This window comes from Mizuhopecten yessoensis, unplaced genomic scaffold (assembly GCF_002113885.1).
Source record: "Mizuhopecten yessoensis strain PY_sf001 unplaced genomic scaffold, ASM211388v2 scaffold2303, whole genome shotgun sequence".
Lineage (NCBI taxonomy): Eukaryota > Metazoa > Mollusca > Bivalvia > Pectinida > Pectinidae > Mizuhopecten > Mizuhopecten yessoensis.
The window spans coordinates 1307568-1331200 of record NW_018404479.1 but is presented as its reverse complement, the minus strand read 5'-3'; the positions used below and the strand labels follow the sequence as shown (position 1 = coordinate 1331200).

General features: G+C 37.5%; 1 protein-coding gene across 4 annotated transcripts in view; it reads right to left on the bottom strand.

Moving 5' to 3' along the window:
- LOC110445432 overlaps positions 1-23633 on the bottom strand; it is a 35748-nt gene that overhangs the window by 6257 nt on the left and 5858 nt on the right. For 3 of the 4 annotated variants that reach the window (XM_021490066.1, XM_021490065.1, XM_021490064.1), the window contains exons 4-19: positions 23408-23470; positions 20446-20568; positions 19900-20022; positions 18435-18509; positions 17899-18020; positions 17280-17369; positions 16368-16463; positions 15577-15684; positions 13293-13470; positions 12649-12878; positions 11839-11909; positions 10372-10871; positions 9302-9485; positions 7999-8072; positions 4178-4549; positions 3069-3488 (exon numbers count right to left, since the gene is read on the bottom strand). In XM_021490066.1, the coding sequence (XP_021345741.1) occupies positions 3069-3488; positions 4178-4549; positions 7999-8072; positions 9302-9485; positions 10372-10871; positions 11839-11909; positions 12649-12878; positions 13293-13470; positions 15577-15684; positions 16368-16463; positions 17280-17369; positions 17899-18020; positions 18435-18509; positions 19900-20022; positions 20446-20568; positions 23408-23470 (2829 nt within the window). The remainder of the gene's footprint in view (positions 1-3068; positions 3489-4177; positions 4550-7998; positions 8073-9301; positions 9486-10371; positions 10872-11838; positions 11910-12648; positions 12879-13292; positions 13471-15576; positions 15685-16367; positions 16464-17279; positions 17370-17898; positions 18021-18434; positions 18510-19899; positions 20023-20445; positions 20569-23407; positions 23471-23633) is intronic. The other variant, XM_021490067.1, reaches the window with a different exon arrangement.

The window sequence follows — 23633 nt, the reverse complement described above, 5'->3', positions numbered from 1 at the left end:
TAGATATTTACTTTCGGCCTGTCTTGAATCGCTCAAGAGTTAATTGTCTGGCCTACTTAAAATATATTGCTGAGAATATATTTTTTGTTTTTCCTTGTGGCCTCTTTCTTTGCTTAGGAGGCTACCTCGTCAGTACATGTTTGTTTTTGTAGTATTGTATATAGTTAGCTTATTGTGTTGAGTGAGTAGCCCCTGATACGCCAAAGTATAAGTTTGTATTTTCTTTTATCTTGCTATCTGCCTCATTTAAATATCTCGAATTGTAATAAACAGGTAAACTGTTGTTTCATCGTTTTTGTTGTGTATAAAACCTGAAAGTGTTCTGATCAACAGCTTTAAAGGGACATCATGTGAAAAGGAGTTTTTTTTTAATGAATGTATGTATTGTATGCACTTCCACTTATGTTACCACGCTATCCCCATATTCATAGTCCGTTCCAAATGTCCAGTTTGACCACTTGAATTGTTTGGGAAAGCCCTGCTAAAAATAGCGCCGATAACGTCACCTGACTAGGCAGCACACACAAGTAGTGCGAGCGAGATGAAACGGTTTCCAAAGGGGCCCCTAGAGAGGGGCTGTCAGGCAACTGCAACTTCTAACCGCACTATGAAACCAAGTTATATGATTTCTAAGTCCGTATTCAAACTTATTGAACAGTAATTATTCATCATTAGAAGTTTATTGCACACTTGCGCATATTCAGAATTTAAATTTATTTAGCTTTAAACATAAATTTGTTGCCAATAAAATTAAACAAGGGATGGGGCACAAGTTTTTACAATTTATCACAGTCTTCTTCCATCATACATTTACAATTAAATGTCAACAATGATAATAGGCATAAACATAAGTAGATATATTTAAATATAATGAATTTAGTACCGGAATGTGGCCGGTACAGATGGTACGGGGCTAAACACCTTCCCTACACCAAGGGACAAACCTTTCTGTTTTTTTTTATATGTTGCCGGGGCAGAGGAGGCCGGGTTTTCATATTAGTACTAATTTAAATCTTGCATGTAAAAACAAAAATAATCGTTTAATTCAGCAATATAATTAAATCATACCATTTTATTGAACCCGGTAATATTATAAATTATGTAAATCCACGGACTTCGATAACACGTATCTCGGTGACCCAGAAAATACGCCGTGGGCCATCACAACAGTTATCCCTTGGAGGGCCTCATGGAAAAATCAAACTAACCAGTCACTTATCCCTTCCTTTCGCATAAACCACTGTATAATTATAGAAACACAAAGTAAACTCTCTCCAATACATGCCCATTAACATATTAAACTAAGTTCATCTGTGTTCAAACTCAGACAAAGATACTAGCGAGCTTAATAGTTTTAGATATTTATTCATAACAGAAACAGCGCTAGCATTTCTGTCGATTCCATTTCAGCTTAACCGGCTATCCGGAAGAATACATGCACCATACTAACTGCTACGGCAGTTATTTTCTCCTTTGAATACTGCCCACCTGCAATAATGATTCCGAAACGTACTCGGGTAACTCCTTGCGCTATCTTTTGACCATTTTGCAACTTTTCGTTTCGTAGCAGACACGGTACAACACTTTTCTTTCGCTTACTTCACACGGCCAGTCATTTTGTTTACAAAGAAATGGTGTGCTATGCGCATGCGCTACTAGAGGGAAATCCCTGAACAAAACGTTGGTCAGACAGGTAGAAATACCGATGATTTTCTTAGATTTAATCATTTTTATGAATCTATTTCAGCCAAATCCGATCGTTATTTTCTGTAAGGAGTCTCACTTGATATGTTTATGTAGCATTTGAAAAAAAGACAAAAAAATAAAGTTACTTCACCGTGATGCCCCTTTAACAGTTATCGCCACATGCAAACAACCGGTTTGACCCTTTATAAATGAACAATTTCGGGTATAAATCCTGGCGGACCTGCAAATGTTTATGCAGGCCTTGCAAGGCTTTGTCAAGGCTCGTCTGAAAGCAGCATCAGATTAATAGGTGTGACCAGTTTGACCGTTTACACGTAAACGGCCCTGGATATTTGAGCAAACATCAGAAAATGTTCTTAATAAAAGTAATTTTTGCAAATATTTCCATATATTGAGTCTCCTTGGCTTAAGAATGTTCTTGACTAGACGAAGTTGTTTACAAGTTTTGATATATGTGATGCCTTTGACCTTGAAAGTAGGTCAAGGTCATTTAATTGGAGAAAGCTTATAGCACTCTGTCCCAGCTACCTATTGGCAAACTGAAATATTCAACTTATGTGACCTTCAACTTATGTCAAGATCATCAAGGCGATGAAACATCTTAGAACTACATCCCAGGTATCTACTGTCTAAATATCATCACCATGGACCTAAAAGTTTTGAAAGGTTGTCACACATTTGACCCCTGTTAATTTGACATTGAAAGAAGGTCAAGGTCATTTATTTGAGTAGACTTTATACCACTTCATCTGAGGTACCTACTGGTCAGATATCATTGCTCTAGGCCTCTTGGTTATTCAGAAGAAGTTGTTCAAAGGTTTTTAACACATTTGACTCTTGTAATCATGAACATAGGTCAAGGTCATTTAAATGAAGACAGTTTATAACACTTCATGCCAGATACCAACTGGCCCAGTATCATCACTCTGGGCCTGCTGGTTATGCAAAAGAAGTTTTTTGAAGGTTTGTACATTTTTGACACCCTGAGACCTTGAAAGTAGGTCAAGGTAATTCATTTGAGGAAACTTTATTGCACTCCATCTCAGGTACCTGGCTAAATATTGTGACCCTAGTTCCTCTAGTTCTTAAGAAGAAGTCATTCAAAGAATTAGTTGACGGACCATGGATGGACGGACAACGGATATCACACCATACCATAAGCTCAACTGGAACTTTGCACCACATGTGCTAATAAAACTGTATACTTCAATTTCCTCAAATACACTATTGCACTACAACATACTAAACTATGATTTGATAATTCTAACAAATTTTAAAGTATATGCTATGATCATGCTTAATACAAAATACTGAATCATGATAATCATAGAATTTGAGAATACAGAATATCATAATCTCACCCAAATCTTGATCCTCTTGCAACTTTTTGACATCAAAACAGAGGAGGTAAACTGCATCCTTGCTGAGGAAGATATGGTGACTGTCGTAGAAGATCTTCTCTCCACCGAAGTCCCACATAGATAAGTAGGCAATGTCTCCTTGCTCTGTTCCCGTCCCTGCTGTCTGGAGTTTACCAGCTTCATCTAGGATGTAGTCCACGTCCCGTTTTACATACTCAGGGATGGATATTTCACCAGTATGTTTACCAACAACATAGTTACTTATGATTGGATGGGTTGTCTCGGAGAAAATGATTGGCTGGTTTATATTGATCTGCTCAATACTATTTTCCAATTCAGTGGCAGGAGTTGGGGTCACTGGAAGAGTGGCTGGCTGCTCAATGGACATTTGTGGAGGAAAATGGGGCACGGAGTCTGTCTCTAAAATATGAAAGCAATCTTTAACGAACTTATGAAGCTTTATACATTATTCAGTGAACTGCATTCTCTTAAAAGAAGTAAATCACACAAGCTGGACCAGCTGATAGCATGAAGGTAGTCCTTTAGGCATTCAGCACGATACCACTTATCGTCCTATCAAGGTTCATTAGTGAAATGCAATTATGTTTACTGCTGTGCCACCCAAACCAACAAAATCTGATCAAAGTGCAAAATCTTGTTTGTATATATTGAGATGAGCATTCAAAGGGAGACAATAAGGTGACAAGCTGCACTTTCACCTAAAGACATTATAATATGAACTTTATTTATTTTACAACAATTATGAAACAAGCAACATAGCTTATATTTTAGCTTGCTGGCATGTATGAAAGAGCGGAGGGGGTGTTAATTTAGAAGGAAACCAGAGTGTCTGAAGAAAACCCACGTGGTAGCCAGGTACCTTTTCACGTCCGATCGGGGAATCAAACCCAGCCACCCTGATGAAAGGAGAGTGTGCTATCCACTGCACCATCCAACCACCCAAAAGACATCGAGGGGGCCATACAAACGGAGACAATACGATAATTTACTGCAGTACTTGCAGAAGACAGGACCATTCATGTCAGACAATGAGACAATACATTGGATTAATTAACTTATATTCGTTGAAGACATCTAGATATACCTACCTTCTGGCTGTTGCTCTTCTTCTTCTGGCATCTCCTCTTCCTCCTCCTCTTCTGTCCTGGGCTTCCCATAAGCAGTTGCACATGCCAATTTCTGCATGGCAATCACATGCTCAGTCACCCCTAGTTTCTTTCTCTTTTTCGTTGCGGTGTTTATTTGGTAGCTGTTGACAAATACATCAATGCCATCTGTTCCGTCAGTGTTTCCAAATTTTTCGTCCTTAAGCATATTACGACAAAGTGACGTCTTACCCACACGATCGTTGCCCACCACCATGAGACGGATATTTGAGGATGGGTAACTTCCCCTGGCAAGAAGTTTCATGTACTTGTCCACCAGCTCCTTCCTCATGCCTTTGATGACTCTGGGTACCACTGTATACAGAAACAGGGAATCATTATGAGTATACATAGACAGTGTCGCGTCTGTGACCGTGGATATCACTATATCATTGCACTGTCCCTCTTTTGTCAAAAATTGAATAAGAAACAAAGGATTTATGCAAAAAGTCTACAGTTTTTTTAATTATCTACTTCAAGATCAAAATTTTAACCATTCCCTAACTACATTATTATATTCATGGATCTTTTTCCGATGGAAAACAAGAGGCCCAATGGGCCTGCATTGCTCACTTGGTATACATCTCACACTATTAACCTTAAAAGTGATCTAAAATAAAGCTACAGGCAAAATATCAGTATTTATGATTAAAATTCATTCAAAAGAACCTGTTTAAAGATTTTAAAACATTTCAACCCAGTGACCTCAAAAGTCGAACAAGTTCATTATGTTGAACAGATTTTATAGCCTTCATCTCAGGATGCAACTTGTAAACTATCACCACCCTTTCCTTTTGTTTATTGAAATTGGGTTATTTATATGTTCATACATATTTGACCAAATTTGACCTTGAAAGTGGGTCAAGGTCATGAAAATGAAAAAGCCTGATGGCTGCATATCAACATTCTGGGCCTCATGGTTATTCAGAAGAAGTTGTTTAAAGATTTAAAATAAATTTGACCCCTGTGACCTTGAATTTAAGTCAAAATCATTCACTTAATCAAACACGGTAGCCCTTGATCCAAGCATGCTACTGACCAGATATCAACATCCTAAGCCTAATGGTTATTAAGAAGAAGTTGTTTAAAGATTTTGAACATATTTGACTTGGTAGCCCTTAATCTTAATCTGCAACTGACCAAAATTCAACATCCTGGGCATTTTGGTTATTCAGAAGAAGTTATTTAAAGTTTGTTTTTTAGACAATGGACCCCTGTGTCCATGAATATGAGTGAAGGTCATTCATTTGAACAAACTTGGTAGCCCTTCACCCCAGCATGCTACTGGCCAAATAATACCTCCCCTGGGCATTTTGGTTATTGAGAAGAAGTTGTATAAAGATTTCGAACATATTTGTTCCTTGTGACCTTGCATATAATTCAAGGTTGTACAAACTTGGTAGCCTTTCATCCTAGTCTGCTACTTACCAAATATCAACATCCTGGGCATTTTGGTTATAAAGAAGAAGTTGTTTAAAGTTTTTTTTTAGACAATTGACCCCTGTGACCTTGAATACGAGTGAAGGTAATTCATTTGAACAAACTTTATAGCCCTTCATCCTAGCATACTACTGAACAAATATCACCATACTGGTCCTTTTGTTTTTTCATCAGAAGTTGTTTAAAGGTTTTTTTATGACAACTGACCCCTGTGACCTTTAAATACGAGTGAACGTAATTCATTTGAACACACTTGGTTGCCCTTTACCCCAGCATGCTACTGGCTAAATATTATCTCCCTAGGCATTTTTGTTATTCAGAAGAAGCTGTTTAAAGTTTTTAACATATTTGACCCCTGTGACCTTTGATATGTGCAAAGGTCATTCATTTGCACAAACTTTGTAGCCCTTCATCTCAAAATGCTACTGGCCAAATATCATCATCTTAGGCCTTTTGGTTATTTAGAAGAAGTTATTGAAAGTTTTCAACATATTTGACTCCTGTGACCTTGAGTATGACTGAAGGTCATTTATTTGAACAAACTTTGTAGCCCTTCTTCCTAGCATACTACTGAACAAATATCACCATACTGGTCCTTTTGTTTATTCATCAGAAGTTGTTTAAAGGTTTTTTTTATGACAATTGAATCCTGTGACCTTTAAATACGAGTGAAGGCAATTCATTTGAACACACTTGGTTGCCCTTTACCCCAGCATGCTACTGGCCAAATATTATCTCCCTAGGCATTTTGGTTATTCAGAAGAAGCTGTTTAAAGTTTTTAACATATTTGACCTCCTTGACCTTTAATATGTGTAAAGGTCATTCATTTGAGAAAACTTGGTAGCCCTTCTCCCCAGCATGATACTGGCCAAATATCATCATCCTGGGCATTTAGGTTATTCAGAAGAAGTTGTTGAACGTTTTTAACATATTTGAACCCTATGACCTTGAAAATGGGTGAAGGTCAATTATTTAAACAAACTTGGTAGTCTTAATCCTAGTTTGCTTCTTGCTAAATATCATAACCCTAGCCGTTTTTGTTATTTAGAAGAAGTTGTTTTAAGTAAAATATTGACGCCAGACGGACGGACGACAGGCGCTGCACCACAGCATAAGCTTACTTGGCCCTTTGGGCCAGGTGAGGTTATTAAATTATAAAACACCTAGCTACCGAGTATATAACATGCATTAACAAGGCCACACCTTTTATTCCTCTGTATGAAAATACATACATATACATGAGTACATAGCTATATATCTTTTGTTAATAAGGGAGGGTTGACAGCTTGCTATAGGTTCACACGAGGGAGGGTTGACAGCTTGCTATAGGTTCATGCAAAGGAGAGTTGACAGCTATGCTATAGATTCACACGAGGGAGGATTGACAGCTATGCTATAGGTTCATGCAAAGGAGAGTTGACAGCTATGCTATAGGTTCACACGAGGGAGGGTTGACAGCTTGCTATAGGTTCATGCATAGGAGAGTTGACAGCTATGCTATAGATTCACACTAGGGAGGATTGACAGCTATGCTATAGGTTCACACGAAGGAGGGTTGACAGCTATGCTATAGATTCACACGAGGGAGGGTTGACAGCTATGCTATAGGTTCACATGAGGGAGGGTTGACAGCTATGCTATAGATTTACAGGAGGGAGGGTTGACAGCTATGCTATAGATTCACACGAGAGAGGGTTGACAGCTATGCTATAGATTCACACGAGAGAGGGTTGAAAGCTATGCTATAGGTTCACACGAAGGAGGGTTGACAGCTATGCTATAGATTCACACGAGAGAGGGTTGACAGCTATGCTATAGATTCGCACGAGGGAGGGTTGACAGCTATGCTATAGATTCACACGAGGGAGGGTAGACAGCTATGCTACAGATTCACAGGAGGGAGGGTAGACAGCTATGCTATAGGTTCACAGGAGGGAGGGTTGACAGTTATGCTATAGGTTCACAGGAGTGAGGGATGACAGCTAGGCTATAGATTTACACGAGGGAGGGTTGACAGCTATGCGATAGGTTCACACGAAGGAGGGTTGACAGCTATTCTATAGATTCACACGAGGGAGGGTAGACAGCTATGCTATAGGATCACATAAGGGAGGGTTAACAGCTATGCTATAGATTCACACGAGGGAGGGTTGACAGCTATGCTATAGGTTCACATAAGGGAGGGTTGACAGCTATGCTATAGATTCACACAAGGGAGGGTTGACAGCTATGCTAAAGGTTCACAGGAGGGAGGGTTAACAGCTATGCTATGGGTTCACACGAATTATAACAAAGTCTAGAAAAAGTGAAATCAACAACATACCTGCTCGTTTTACTTTTGTACTTTCTCGACTGTTCACCTTTTGCAACCTCATGGTACTCAAATACACTCTGAACCTGTTAAAAAAATGTCAACAAAGTTCACTTTATTAGTAAAGAGTTGAATTAAGCAAGTCAAACTAGTAACTATACATATATTATATTATCAGTGTGAAAAAATCAGGGACTGTATTCATGAAACCATTCTCATGCTCAAGTATTCATTTTGTACTCAAGCCAAATTTCTTGTTCCGTTTATCAATTAATATTAAAATCTTATTTTGTCAATGATTTGGGGGAAAAAATGAAGAGACTTACAGCAGAATACTGTTTTCAATGTTGACATTTCACCTTTTGATTGTCTGACAAGATTTGAGTGAGTTACAAGAAATTAGGTTTGAGCACAAAATCCAAGCATTAGAACAGCTTCATGAATATGGGCCCTAACTTGAAAAAGACTTGCATCATATGTATTCTGCAATTAGCCCCCGGGGGCCATCGCATATAGTAGGACTCAAAACAGGGTAGGGGTAGGCAATAGCTACGGATTGGACTGGATTATTCACCAGACAAGGGTTTATTGCCTGATGAATATGGTATACAAACTTTCCACAATTCTTATGTTCAGATTCAAAGAATGCAATATTACTTCAGATGCCGGTATTACATATACATGTATAGGGTATATTATTCTAATGATACAAAATCTAGAGTGTATAACCATCATATACCAATTAAAATTTTGCTGATGATATCATGTGTGGTTAGTTATCTGCAGGGACAATATTTTCCCTAATTCACCTGGATATACATGTAATATTACTATGTAATAATACAAGCATGTAAATTATTACTTGCATTATAAATTGCAATGCAGCCCACTATTATAATTAATTTAATACAGGTATCATACTAAGCAACAAATTTGTACAAATGTATGTAGACTATTGCAAACAATGCCAAAGGTTGAAAGTGTAATTTTTGAAATATATTTCATGCTTTACGAGATGTAAATTAAAACAGTTCATCGGGTGGGAACAGACAATCAATGGATGTACTCCTGTCATAACTGTCTACTGTTTTTGCTTTTGTTTAAATGAACATCAGGACAAGTGAACTAGTATAAAAATATTACTTGGACAAACCTTTTGGACAGATTGAATTCGGACAGAAGGACAGACCCGATGTGCGAACAACCCCCCCCCCCCCCCCCCCCCCCCCCCCGGAGACTGATGACTGATGGGGGTCTCATATAATAACTGAGTGTAGAACAAAAATGTTCTGCCTTTTCAAAAACAACATCTTACCATATGTCATTGATCTTGACATTTTTGCAACCTTTTTTTCTGTTTTTCTTTTTTTCCTCCTCAAGAATGATTGTATTGGCTTCTGAGAATGTAATCCACTTATCCTGCTTTTTATCATACCAACACCACTCAACATCTTCCTGTGTGTAAACTATATCTTCCTTAGCGTCAGAGGTCACCTCTTCTGAAAAAGAAAGAAAAAAATTCTTTTAGAATTTCAACGTGAGGCCCAGGGGCCTTAAAAGCTCACCTGGTATTACATTTTCAATTTAAAACCTGCTTTATAAGTACCATTCCAGTTTATGATGGAGTACAAGAAATACAAGTTGCAAGAAGGACTAAATCTGTTTAGGTGGGCTAGACACTAAGAGCATGAGTGTATTCTTCATGTCCAGCAATTTTGTAATTGGTTATGGCGTGGGGATCTCAACTATTTCCATGTTATGACCCAGGGAGGTAGTCTCCATGGTATCGGTCTGGATCTCCGGGCCAATCCTGGTAGCATGAATGTATTCTTCTCTTCATGCCTAGCAATAGTATATTTGTTTATGGGGTGTGGAACAATCCCTTTATTCATACAGAAGGTGAAGGATTTTAATGATTTACATCTATTTCCCCCATTGGGCCAAATCCTTCTGACCCCTCAGGGGGGTAGGTACTCTGTTTAATCAAAATTGAATCTTCTTCACCCAAAATATACTAGAACAAGTTTGGTTTAAATACACTGTATATTGAAAATGCAATACAATACTCATTGGTTAAAATACATTGTACATTGAAAATGTAATACAATACACATAATATTATGACATGAAACATTCCTAGGCCCCAAATCTGTACAGGAAATGACAATTAAGCATCTTCTGACAACAAACAGTCTCAAATATTTTCCTTTAATTCCGCAGCTGATTGGCCCAACGCCTCTGCCCCAAAGGCAGGCCACTTCCATCGTTTATACAAAATTTGAAAAGAAGGCGAAACATTTCTCAGGTGAGCTAATAAAAACATTAAACTGTATTGTCAGAGTTGGACAAACTACACATTTATATACATACATCTAACAGACTTACCTATTGTGTCCCCGTTTCCTTTTAATGAGGCATGATCAATCGACAAGTCTCTCTGATCACTTAGTGACTTTGGCCCATCGCTGTGTGCCTGGTTTGTTTGTGGCCCCCTGGTACTGGTATCTTGAACTGGTTGACAAGTTGTCGACATTGGTGTGGTGTTTGGTGGAAGGACGTGTTTCCTTTCTGGCCCGGGTCCAGGGTCGTCTGTTACAGGCACATCACTTATGGGTGTGGTCGCTGTGGTGTAAGACGGTGCTGCAGGACCACGTGCACCTGTTACAGGCCCATCACTTATGGGTGTGGTCACTGTGGTGTTAGACGGTGCTGTACGACCACGTGCACCTGTTTCAGGCACATCATTTACGGGTGTGGTGTGGGACGGTTTGTTTTGTAGACTAGTGGCGGAGGTCACAACCTGTGACTTTGGTGGCAAGACTGTATTTTCTGAGTTAAATGGTTTGGATTGAGCTCCAAATTCATTTTGACTATCAGAGGGCTCCCTGCAAAAACACAACATATCAACATATGCAGAATAATTGACACTCAATAGTATGTTATCTCAATATGGTTTCCAGGTCTCACAGTGTCATCGATATAAGTGTACATTTGTACATGTAGTCATGTAAGGAATGTTGGTCCTTGTTACTGCTGAGATCATATGGAGATAGTATTCAAAGAAGATTGGGCAATACAACAACTGCTTTGAAATGTAATCTCAAAGCAATGTCATAAGCTGGTCACGGTGGTATGATAGGCCACCTGCAGGCTACATAACTCTAAAAACAGACTATCCACATGTGCCTAGGGATAAACCACTGAAAAGTAACAGGAAGGCAGGAAAGAAAAGGAAAGACGAAGGTCCAAATTGTTGCAATAGTGAGAGCTGGTCAGTTTGGGTCTCTTCTACATACTTGAAAGAAGTACCTGGTAGGTGTAAAAGAAAAATCTCAATTCTAAAGAAGTTCCATCTTAATCAACTCTAATGGCCATGCAATGGGAAACAATCTATTAGGTGAATTCCTTCTACCAACAATGACCATATACTAGGTCACAGTCATTTAAGAGAGGTATGTTCCTTTTGTGTACAGCAAGCAATACAATACTCATAATATTATGACATGAAACATTCCTAGGCCCCAAATCTGTACAGGAAATGACAATTAAGCATCTTCTGACAACAAACAGTCTCAAGGCCCTAAATCTGTACTAGAAATGACACTAAACTAAATTATCTTCTGACTACAAATGTTCTCAAGGCCCCAAATATGTACAGAAAATGACACCAAAGCTTTTCTGACAATTAACTTTTTACATGTCCCATAACAATGCAAGAAATGACAAAATGATGGTATCTTCTGATAACAAATGTCCCCCTTGGTCCCAAATCTATACAGGAAAACATACAAATGAAATCTGATATAAAAATTCTCTCAACACCAGATTTGTATTTGAAATACAACAACTCACCATATTCTGACATCAAACATACCCTCGGCCCCAAATCGGTACCAATTGCAATGACCATTTGGCCACCGTACCTAGAACAAAAACATCAGTGTTATAAGGTCTGCAGTCTTTTTATATTGGAAGAAAACAGTTCATACAGTGTATTCATTCCAAAATATCTTCTCACAATTGAAATGATTTAGTCCTTTACTACAATAGTACTGTATACTGGGAAACTGTTCGCTACAGTTTAATTTTCGCCTTTCCTCACCTCCGTAATGAGGACAAATTTATCATAACAGCAAATATTAGTAAACAACATGATACAAACAGTTATTAAATGTGAGGGCCTTTTTGCACAGTCAGTGAATATTCATTTTATTGGCTAATGGCAAAATGTTTGACTTGGCGAAAGTTTGACTGGGCGAAAGTTTGACGGAACCATTTCCTTTTTCATCTTTCTCCTGTTCACCGAGTAGGTAAGAGATTATTTCACTAGAACTATAAATAAAATATACATTAAATACCTTTTACTTAACATTGTGTACATTGTAGACAACAAACATAAACTCTGAAGAGTGTTAATTATGACACTGCATGCTTAAGGACAAATGTTTGTTTTCCATGGTGGAGGAAGCCTATTGAGGAAAATGATTTGACGAATTTTTCTACAATATGATGAAATCTTAAACTCAAATTTGATTGCACACTGTAATGACTTTTTTCTTCATCGATCATGTTTACAAAGGAACACATACAATATCTCAGGTAAAGATTCCTTTCTTATTTTTCCTTAACGTTGAGTCGGAGAAATTATCTATTTATGCTCACATGTACTAGTCCGTTCTGCTGCACATCATACACAACCCCAACGTTTTCTGGTCCTCCGTCCTGGAACCCCCACTGCCAGTCATCACCGCGACATACCAGACAGCCCGGCGCAATCAGATCGTCATCCATTAGAAGTCGTTGTACATGGCTAATTACTATTTGCTTCTTTCCTTCTTGATAGCTGTACTCTCCTCTAACCCTTGTCAGATCCCACTCCACGGTCACAGAGCCTGCAGAGAATACAAATTCAGAGGTCTGTCTGGAACACATCATAAAGGTCAAAGGTCTCATTCCAGATACAATTTTAGAGGTTAGACAAGAACTAGTCATGAAGGTTAAAGGATATTTGGCTGATATGAATAAAACCTGTAGACAAAAAATAAGGTCTCAGTCCAATCAGAGGTCAGTCAGGACAAAGTCACAAAGGTTCGTCAAAATGTATGTTTTTCATTTGGATATTATCCTGCATACAAAGATCAAAGGTTTCAGACCAAATAAAAAGATCTTAGGTCAAATGAGAACGAGATGCCAAAGTTGAAGGTTTTCCATTTGGATGTAACTTTCAACCAAAGGTCAAGGGTCAGATAGAATCTGTTTATGACAGTACAGCCTTAAGCTGGTACAAAGTCAATTTCACCTCCTACCTTGTTTGCGTGAATGTTGGACAATTGTACCAGGCCCTTCCCCATCTTCAATGTTATTGGTCCAGTGTGGTCCCCTTACCACCCGTGTGCCCAGGGCGGGCGCTGAACCATCTAAGTACTCCCTGTCCTCCTCCACGGGATCAGTCAGCTTATACTGCAGCATTGCCATCATGTCATCCTGAAATATCATATATATTTTAACGTCATCGTGAGATATCAATTTTTCTATCAAGTCACCTTGAAATATCACCACTTATCATTACATCATTCTAACACATATCCCATACATTTTCATGTTATCCTAAAATATCACATATGTTTTCATATCGTCCTTAAATATCACATATGTTTTCATGTCATCCTAAACTATCACATTTACCATCATGTCCTCTTGAAATATCCGCTTATCACTTTTTGGGTTACATGTTTTAACATGACTCAAGTTTTATAACACTGATCTCTAAGCTTGCCTATCCTGATAAATACTAGTAGCCAGGTACTAATTGTCAGCATCGTCCATTGCGTCCAGAGATGATGGAGCTTGAATCACTGTCCCTAACTAACGGATACACAGACAAAAAACAGCTAGAACCAAAGGCTTCAACTATACTTTTGGCAGGGGCTAAATAAACGTGAGCAGTTTTGGTTGAAATCTTTCAACTCCATACAACTGTAAATTCACTACAGTTGAAATCAGTTGCTTCACCTAGAATCTTTTAATTAACCATAATACTTTGATTAAAACAAAACTTGCTACTCTTTTCAAAGCTGACACCACTAAATTTACAATGTCAGAGCATGTCCCTTATATACCAGCGGAAAAAAGCAACTGTGTATGCCTAAAATTTGTTATAAAAATAAATGTGTATGACGTATAGAACAACAAGGTTTTCAGCGACAATTTATTTGTTATTTATTAACAGTTGCATTCCATTTTCCACGTTATGGATTCAATAAGTTCCGCTCAGGAGGGACATAAACACAGCAGGGGTCAATACTCAGTTCACAAAGTTAATATCTTGTATGTCCACCGTTTGCCTGAATGCAAGCCTGGCAACGTCGACGCATGTAGCCTATCAGACGGTTCAAGAATGCTTGTGGGATGGCATTCCAGATCTGTACCAACACTGCAGCCAAATCAGCCAACGTCACCGGTTGATCAGGTAATGCCCGTAATCTGCGCTTCATTTCATCCCAGACGTGTTCAATGGGCGACAGATCGGGGGATACAGCAGGCCAGGGCAACACGTCAACGTTCTGCTGGGCCAGAAAGTCCTTAGCGACACGAGCTGTGTAAGGCCTGGCGTTGTCCTGCTGTAGCGTAATGTGACTTTGCTGCCCTTGCACAAATGGAACAACGTGGGTCCGGAGGATCTCATCACGGTAATGCAGCGCATTCAAATCCCGTTAACAACCACCAGAGGCGTTCTCCTGTTTGCTGTGATGCCGCCCCAAATCATAACTCTGCCTCCGCCGAAAGAACGTCGTTGTACCACACACGTGTCACGGAAATGTTCTTCAACGCAACGATAAACTCTGGAACGATCGTCACTACTATCCAGGTGGACTCAGGACTCTTCCGTAAACAAAATGCCTGCCCAATCCCGTCAAGTAAATCGCAGATGCCTTCTGCACCAGTCCAGATGTGCTACACGATGACGTGGTAGAAGAACTGGGCAGATTTTAGGACGTCGTGGACGGATATCTTGTTCACGCAATCGGTTCCGTACAGTTCTCGGAATTATTGGTAGCAACCCAGGAATTGTCTGTGCAGTCAAACTTGCCGTTAGGAAGCGATTTCTCAAATGGACGAGCCGAATATGTGTTTCGATGGACATGAAAACATGCAGAGACAACGGCTTGGCCCATACCAGCTTGAAGCATACCAATAATCCGGAGGCGGTCATTTTCATTGAGCCTCGGCATAGCATTAATCACAAATTAAAACGTTTTAATGCTGTTTTTACTGTTCACTGGTCTCAACAGAGTGACCAGACAGTTGAAAAATAAACTTTCATTGTTGAATTGGATGGCTGAACGAGAAAAACGTGCAAACTGGTCAACGCCTATAGAGAGCAAACTGCACGGGAAAAACTGTCAATGACACACGGATAGTGTGTATGTGTCATACTCGGTCATGTGTGTGAAATTTCATGTATATACAGTTGGTAATACATGTTCTTTAACAATTCTCTGCATGCACAGTTTCTTTTTTCCGCTAATATATATACAAAATTCTGTATATGGCATCTAAGGCAATAGATTCCACTGAACAAGTACTCACTATATCAGTCTGTTCGACATCACTTTCATAACTTTTCACGACACTCTCCAAATTTTCCCTGTCCTTCCAACTCAGGGGAAAGTTCCTACGCATGCGAGTCACTGCAGCCTGCCAAAAACAAAACAGAAACTATCGTTGAAGCATTAAATGAGTGAGTCCACAGCATGATATCACAACAAAATGTCTCCTAAACCTATACACAGCAAATTCTGTGTAAAAAATCTAAGATATCACAACAAAATGTTTCCTAAACCTATACACAGCAAATTCTGTGTATAAAATCTACGATATCATAACAAAATGTCTCCTAAACCTATACACAGCAAATTCTGTGTATATAATCAATTTCATTGTTTGATAATTTTCTATCAATAGCTACAGCAACTTTGATCTGGCTACTTATAAATAGTTTCGACCCTGGTGTTGACGTTGGAACCCTAAAATATGAACTCACTAAAGATTTTATTTTTTTATTTATTTTTTTAAACTGTGGTGCAAAACTGTTAAGATATGAAGTCAGTGGGGACCAGGGAATTAGATTATTGCTATCTAAGTCTGCGGTGGAGACAAAACAACGAATCTAGAAAAGGAACAGGATGGGCATGTGTTACCTGTGTTACACTATATGCCCAATAAAGGGGGACATGATTGACAGGTGGTCGTTATGGACAGGTTGTTACTATATAGAGTAAACACCATGTGGTACATGTATTCTTATAAAGATAATTGTTATAGACATATGATTTAAAATATGTATATATATTTACTTTCAGTCAATTGTGACGCCTTACCATGTTCTTGAAGTGTCGACCAAGCTTTTTCACACTTCCCGCGTCATAACCGATCACACTGCCGTCTGTCACCTGCGCAATCTTCGCTAAAATGTCCTAAAACAAAATTTGAAAGATGGTTTTTTCATCTGTTTACAAATAAATTGAATTTGAATGGTATGGAAGCTTTATACACCAATAACTTTCTTTTTTAAATTAAGAGTGTTGATTTCCAATTTTGACTTTTTTCTGTCTTATCCCCAAGGTGGGGAAATATCCTCTTAGTCCCCAACACATATAGGTACAAGAGAGTGTAGATAAATGCTATGGTGATGTACTGTTCATTGCTGTTTTACAGGGTCAATACAGGTGGAAGGACGCACTCCAATGATGGCTGGCCTCTTCATGGCGTTGTCAGCCATTAATGGGCGTGGTAAGTACTCACAGCTCCACCCCACCAGTGAGGAATAACAAATTATTTACCATTAGGTAAAAAAAGTCACTATATTTATCTGCCAGCAAGCCCATGTACCTATTGTAGTTGTAGTAGAAATGCCAACAAATGATATTTCATTGTCCTCATATAAGCTCATCCTAACTCCACCTTCCCAAACTTTGACTCAGAGATTAAGTGTTGGCCCCTGGCCTGGGCTTACTGCAGGGTAAATATGGTATATAATATTAATAATATACCACTACTTCAGTTTACACTGTAGTGTTATTGCAAAGCCCTGTTTGCACATTTGAAGTGACATCACATGGCAGCAAGTGGCTATACCTTTTTGAATTAATATCGAATATGCTCCAAGTTTTCTTATATTTAACATTATTTGATGCTTCACCTCCAATTTAAACCAAAATTATGATTTTTTTATCTTGTTGAACTCGAACCCCAATGAGATAACCAATATTTTTTGGATGATGAATACTTACTGGGTTTTCGACATCACCAACATTTACGCAGTGGATAGAGTGATGCTCCGTCCCAAGTCTGGCAGCCAGTTGGAATATCTCATCGTCAATCTAAAAATAAACCAATAATTCATCACCAATCAATATCATTCACAAAAGCGAAGTACGAGAAAAAATATTGATATATTCTGACGTACAAGTGAAATACATGTGATACTCAAAGGGAAACCATTATATAAGAAATATCCTGACATCACTAGTGTAACGCAGGGTGATACACAAGTTTGAAAAAAAAAATGCATCAAAACAGTGTTCTCATCTAAAGCTGGTTATCAGCAAATGTAGCTATGTTATTCTGAATGCATATAGGTCAAAATTATAGCATGTGAACATTCAACCGGCTATTCTTTCAAGTCAGCAACCTTTTTCAATACTTAATAATTAAAAAACATTGCCAAATAGCCTCAAATCGTCATTTCTTTCGGTGGTTTTAACTGGATTTTGGGATTTGCATTGGTAACTGCTTCACGTCATAAAACTCAATTCGCAATGAATGATCACAATACACCTCTACAAATCTCAAAATACAGTAGGGTTATCAGGTGTTAGGGTCAGCTTAGAATTGAGGTGGCTAGCATACCTCTTGCTGATCATACATGCTGCTTTCTTGTCCTGTTGTCGACTCAGAGTCTGTAAACTTTGCGTCTGTCAATACGATAATTCTGGGGTGGACATGGACGCCATTCATCACTGTGATTGAGCCTATGAACAACAGCAGACAAGTCACTTTTCAGCCTCCAAACATCACATACCAAATGAATGAACAAATGCACATGACAAAACTGAAAGTTGGAATAAGAAATGGCAAACAAATATTGAAGACTTCTTCCACTGATCAGATCACATATCAAACAGACAAGTCACAAGTTTAAATGAAGTCATCATACCAACATGTATGAGTTGCTGGAGATTTTCTGAAAATTTTACATTGACATTTAGATTTTCAAAAGAAACCGAATAGCGTAAGATTTTCCTGATATATAGATATGACATTGCTTGAGATTTACTTTAAATGTTACAGATTTGTTACGATGCCAGAGTTTTCTTTCAACCTGAAAGACTTCTGGTAAATAATGTGTTATTCCTCACTGGTGGAGTGGAGCTGTGAGTACTTACCACGCCCATTAATGGCTGACAACGCCATGAAGAGGCCAGCCATCATTGGAGTGCGTCCTTCCACCTGTATTGACCCTGTAAAACAGCAATGAACAGTACATCACCATAGCGTTTATCTACACTCTCTTGTACCTGTTTGTGTGGTGGATTAAGAGGATCTTTCCCCACCTTGGGGATAAGACAGAAAAATCTCAACCCAAGGGTTAAGATTCTTAATTTGCCAAGGGCTAGACATTTAAAATCTTACCCAGAGAGTTGAGATTTTTCTGTCCTATTCCTAAAGTGGGGAATGATTATTTTTCTCCGACATCAAATATAAGCGGGGATTTCATGAAATGCAAACATTGATTTCATAAGTACCAGCAAAACTTCCGGGCTTATAATATATATAGTGCTATTGTTGACGTGACATCGTTGGATTGTTGACGTGACATCATTGGATTGTTGGAGTGATGTAAATACTTTGTTCACTTGGCATGATGCAATTGTTAATACAGTCTTTAAATTTCCCTAGGGTAAGACAAAAATAACTTTCCCTGACCAGAAGTGAGGTTATCTTTGTCCAATGGGACAGAAGAGGATATCTAACACCATGAAAAGTGTGATAAAACCTGTCCTTCGTGTGGGGGTAGGAAAACAAAATTGCCCAAAATACATGCAAAAGAGCCTATCTTGTCTGTTTATATAGGTAAATGAAAATAGAAATAATGAGCAACAACTATTTTCATTTGCTCTGCTTTCCCTGATGAGCACTGTTGAATACCACTAAGGTATCAACCCCAGGACCCCTACCACATATATGGAACTGACTTCCTTGCAGGAATGTTGGGTCTATACACCCCCTGGTGTTTATATAGGTGATTAAAAGAAAGAAAAAGAAAGAAAACAATCTCCAATGTAAGGGCTTGTCTAGCTCTGCCTTTGTATCATGTTTTATAATCAAATGGTATCACATTGGAGCAAAAAAAAATGTTGGTGCAGAAACAATTTTTACATAATATTTTCATCTGTAAATCTGATAAATCAAGGCATATTATCTATAAATATGTCATCTCTGATACTCAAGGGGTTATGCTCACTTATGCTCTCTGCAACCCTGGAATATGTCATTGCAAAATTGAAGGCACATGGCTAGCTATTTGATTGGTCTCATGTAAAAGAACCTGACCAATCGCTTGGCCGATACCTGTCCTTTGAAGATTATATAGGATTGACACCCAACTTCAAAGGCAGTCAATTTTACCGCTAAGCGACAGTGAGATTCTTTTTATGCACATCAAAGGATTAAACTCATCTGCTAGTTTCATCGACAAGCTTAAGGTAGCACACACTGAGCCTTTGATTTTATCTTGACATAGATTTCAGTGGTGCAGAGAGTGTAAGTGAGAGTAATCCCTGAAGTAATGAGGATGCCTTCAAGTAGGTGTGCAGGGATATCAAAAGTCAACCCTCAGAGTAGGCATACCAAGCTTAGTCCTCAGCGCTCTGTAATCAGAGGTCAGGTGGTGCAGCACTTCTGTCTTATGTCCGACCGTCACCAAGGCAACGTTTTCACTTAGACGATGCCGACTATTAATATTCTCAATCACTGGAATCAAAGACAATAAAATAATTATTTTAATTTATATTAAAACTGGTGTTATGACATATTCTGCTGATGACAATTTTCTCTTTATTCTCAAGTAGATCACTAGTTTATTGTATGTTAAGTTTAATTGTTGCAGACATTTTCTTTTCACCATTACCGCATGATAAGGTGAATTTTAAATTTTCAGTACCTTGTTCATCTTCTTAAAATTAATAAATCAAAGATTTTAATAGGCTTGGGTTGCATCATTAATTCAAAAGCTTGATTTGAATTTATATTAATGAAAAATATACATTTTCATATTTTAAATAACCTTTTAAACACATTAATTATAATTCTAGATTATTAAATATTTACATTTGTAACTATACAATGACAGATCCGGTTTTTATGGAAATCTTAAAAGAAATATATTGTACTTACTGTCTAGAAAAGTCAGTATAAAATTAGTTGCCTTTTCAAATGGCTCCCCTAGCATGCTTGCTGAGATGTCAATCACAAAAATTGTATCGATTCCTCTCCCCCTGGGGAGAGCCATGGTGCGGGCTGGAACAGAAATACATAGTAATTAGGCTAATGCCCGCATCGAATGTGTACACAAATTTAATGTATTGTCTGTGACCAGACGACGTCGGGGGTTATGCCCTCCAGTCAACTTACCTGTAACAAGTTGGTGTTTGTTGCCAAACTAGCAGTCATTACCACAAATTACCGACTTTTATCATTTTAGTGTAAGTAAAAATTGTGTCACCAAAAAATGTCGCAAAACTGAATTTGTTTACCACCAAATCTGAAAAATTGTGTTGCCATTTGGCGACCTGGCGATCATTAATGCAAGCCCTGAGAATGACTCAATTGTAAATGAAATACAACACATTGGAAAAGAGTATATTTGTGAAGAAGTTTCAGAAATTGTAATACAAGGCATATGAAAGGTATGTCAGCAAATATGGATAAGGTGGGTAACACTTCCAAAAAGTGCAAAGCATCACACACAATCAATTGTTTCTTATAACCTCTGGATAAACTCTGGTATCAAAGGGCCGTAACTCTGTATTTAGTGGAGCACAAGATTTCAGCATGTGACACGTGCACTCTAACATCTGAAAAGGTGTTCACTTTCACAATTTGGCAATTGTCAATAAAAATGTATGCGTGTATGAGATATGCCCTGGACAATTTGATACATGGACAGGTGGATCGAGTGCAAACCTATCGTCCCCTCTAGAAGGACTGATGGGGAATAAAAGTAATTATACGATAGCTGTGCAACAGTAGCTTAACACTGACAGAAGTATTTCCATAGCTAAGCTGTTAACATATACAGTACATGTGATGAAGAGACATATTCTGCAAAGCATGTTGTGCTTGTTTATATGTCTACTAGCCATCATCATCATCATCATCATCATCAGATATTAAATAATGAAACTTAATCAGTACATTTACAAAGTTGTTAGTTGCATAAAGGAGCTCACATTTGAAAAGGGGGAAAACTATACTCCAATTTACTAATATAGAGCACTATAAATTATAGAAGGTGTTATTTACATGAGGTACAATACTGTCATCTGCCTTTTACTGGTGCAAATTAAATAAAAGTAAGAAGAATGCTTTCTTAGATAATCTTAAATTTGCTTCAATATTTTTGGTCAAATCATAAAAATGTAGCATCTACAAAACACTGAAAAGTGTCTCCTTATATTTTGAGAGAAACAAATAAGAATAAAGAAAATGTTTTAAATAACAGTAAATATTCCTGTATCTGTGATAAATATATAGTCGCTAACCATTCCTTTATTATCTGATTTGCATTTAACTCTGTATATTCATTTAAAATCCTAAGAAGAAAAAAAATGTCACGAGGGAAAGTACATAATTATGGCGAAGGCTAAAATGTTTTAACTCTTGTAAAGCACAAATGACCGATTCTTTTTTTGAAAGTTAAAAGCTTGAAAAGTTATTTATAAAATGCTGAAAATAAAAGAAAAGGGAAACTAAAGATATATATAATTTTTGCTTTAAGGCCCAAAAACTGTCACTAGTGTTCAATTTTGAGTATCTCGGATGATACATTTTATGGCTGGGCTGTCAGATGTACATACATATTTCATTATAATCTGCATACTGTGACGTTTTTACTTTTTTTTTTATCTAGATCTCACTTGATGTAATTTATCGAGATATTGCAAAGGGTGGGCCAGATACAGCTCCCTATAGAGTACCATTCTCATAGCAACAAGTTTTATGAACATTCTTTAATTAGGGAAATTCCTTAACTTAAAATGGTCTTATATATAGAAAAGCATTACAAAATTTAAGGAAAATTTCTTTAAATAGATTTTTCTTCAACTCCAATAATGCTATCATGTGGAAAGAAACATAAGAACTTTCCTTGCGATAAGGAAGTGTTTATGAAACTGATGCCTGAATACTTGTTGATGGCATTTCCCATGGCCATTCTCACCTGAAGAGCGTGTTTTTTTCGAATGATTTTAATCCATACACATATTTCCGTTTATTCAGTTTTCAAACACCTAAAAATAGCTTTTCTTCGTTTGAAAATTCCTTGTTAATTTCATTTTCCTGTTTATTTAAATAAAAAGTAATACTATCTTTTTTTAAACCACATTGGTTCTTTAAAATGTTATTTGATCACTTAATTATACACCTGTAAGGTACTAAAAAATACTTACAGATTTGGTTTCTCAGCAAATGACTAAGATATATATACTAATTAGGGTGTTGTTAAATTTCAACTAATTGGGCTATATTATTTATTTATTTATCTATTATTGAAAGATCAGTTCAATTAATATTATATCAAATACTACATGGAACAGCTTGTTAATACATGTATATTATCAAAAATATAAAACTTAAGAAAATTAAAGAGGTAACAAAAAATATATATGAATATTTATATGTCTGGGTAAGCATATGTGCTGCAGTTCCAACAGGTAAGATTTACAGGTAGATTCACTTGTTGAAACTCCGACACTTTTTAAGAAAAAGACTTTAATCCCTATCAAAACAAGTTGCCCTACAGGTAAATTAAAAGTGTATGTGTTCAGGGAATCAGCCGTCACCAGAATGGCAGACTTATTATAACCACTGCCTGTGCCAAGAACCGTAGTAAAAGTTCTTTCGAAAACTTATTTAATCAAAAGGACATAATTCTATAAATAGGGGAAGTAACTCAATTTTATATACTTTATTCACATCCTATTAATGCAACTGTTACATGTACCATGAAAGAACATGCTTTCTGTTGTTAAAGACATCCATCTGTATGACCTTAGGATATTAGATAGCTGTTTTACACATACATATGTAAGATGAGCAGCATTCAGTATAACTGGAGCATTATGTAAACAATACTCACCATTTTTTGACTCCATGTTGGCAAATTCTATCCACATATTCTGGGTCATAATCAAACTGCCATCTATAAATTTAAAGAAGATCTGTATACAATTTCCATATTAAACTGGATTTTTGGTCCAATAAAGGGCTTTAATGCATTTAATTCACATTTATAGGTATTATGATATAGTGCATTTCCAACAAAACTACACGTCACAAATAGATTAATGTTAACACTGCTATAA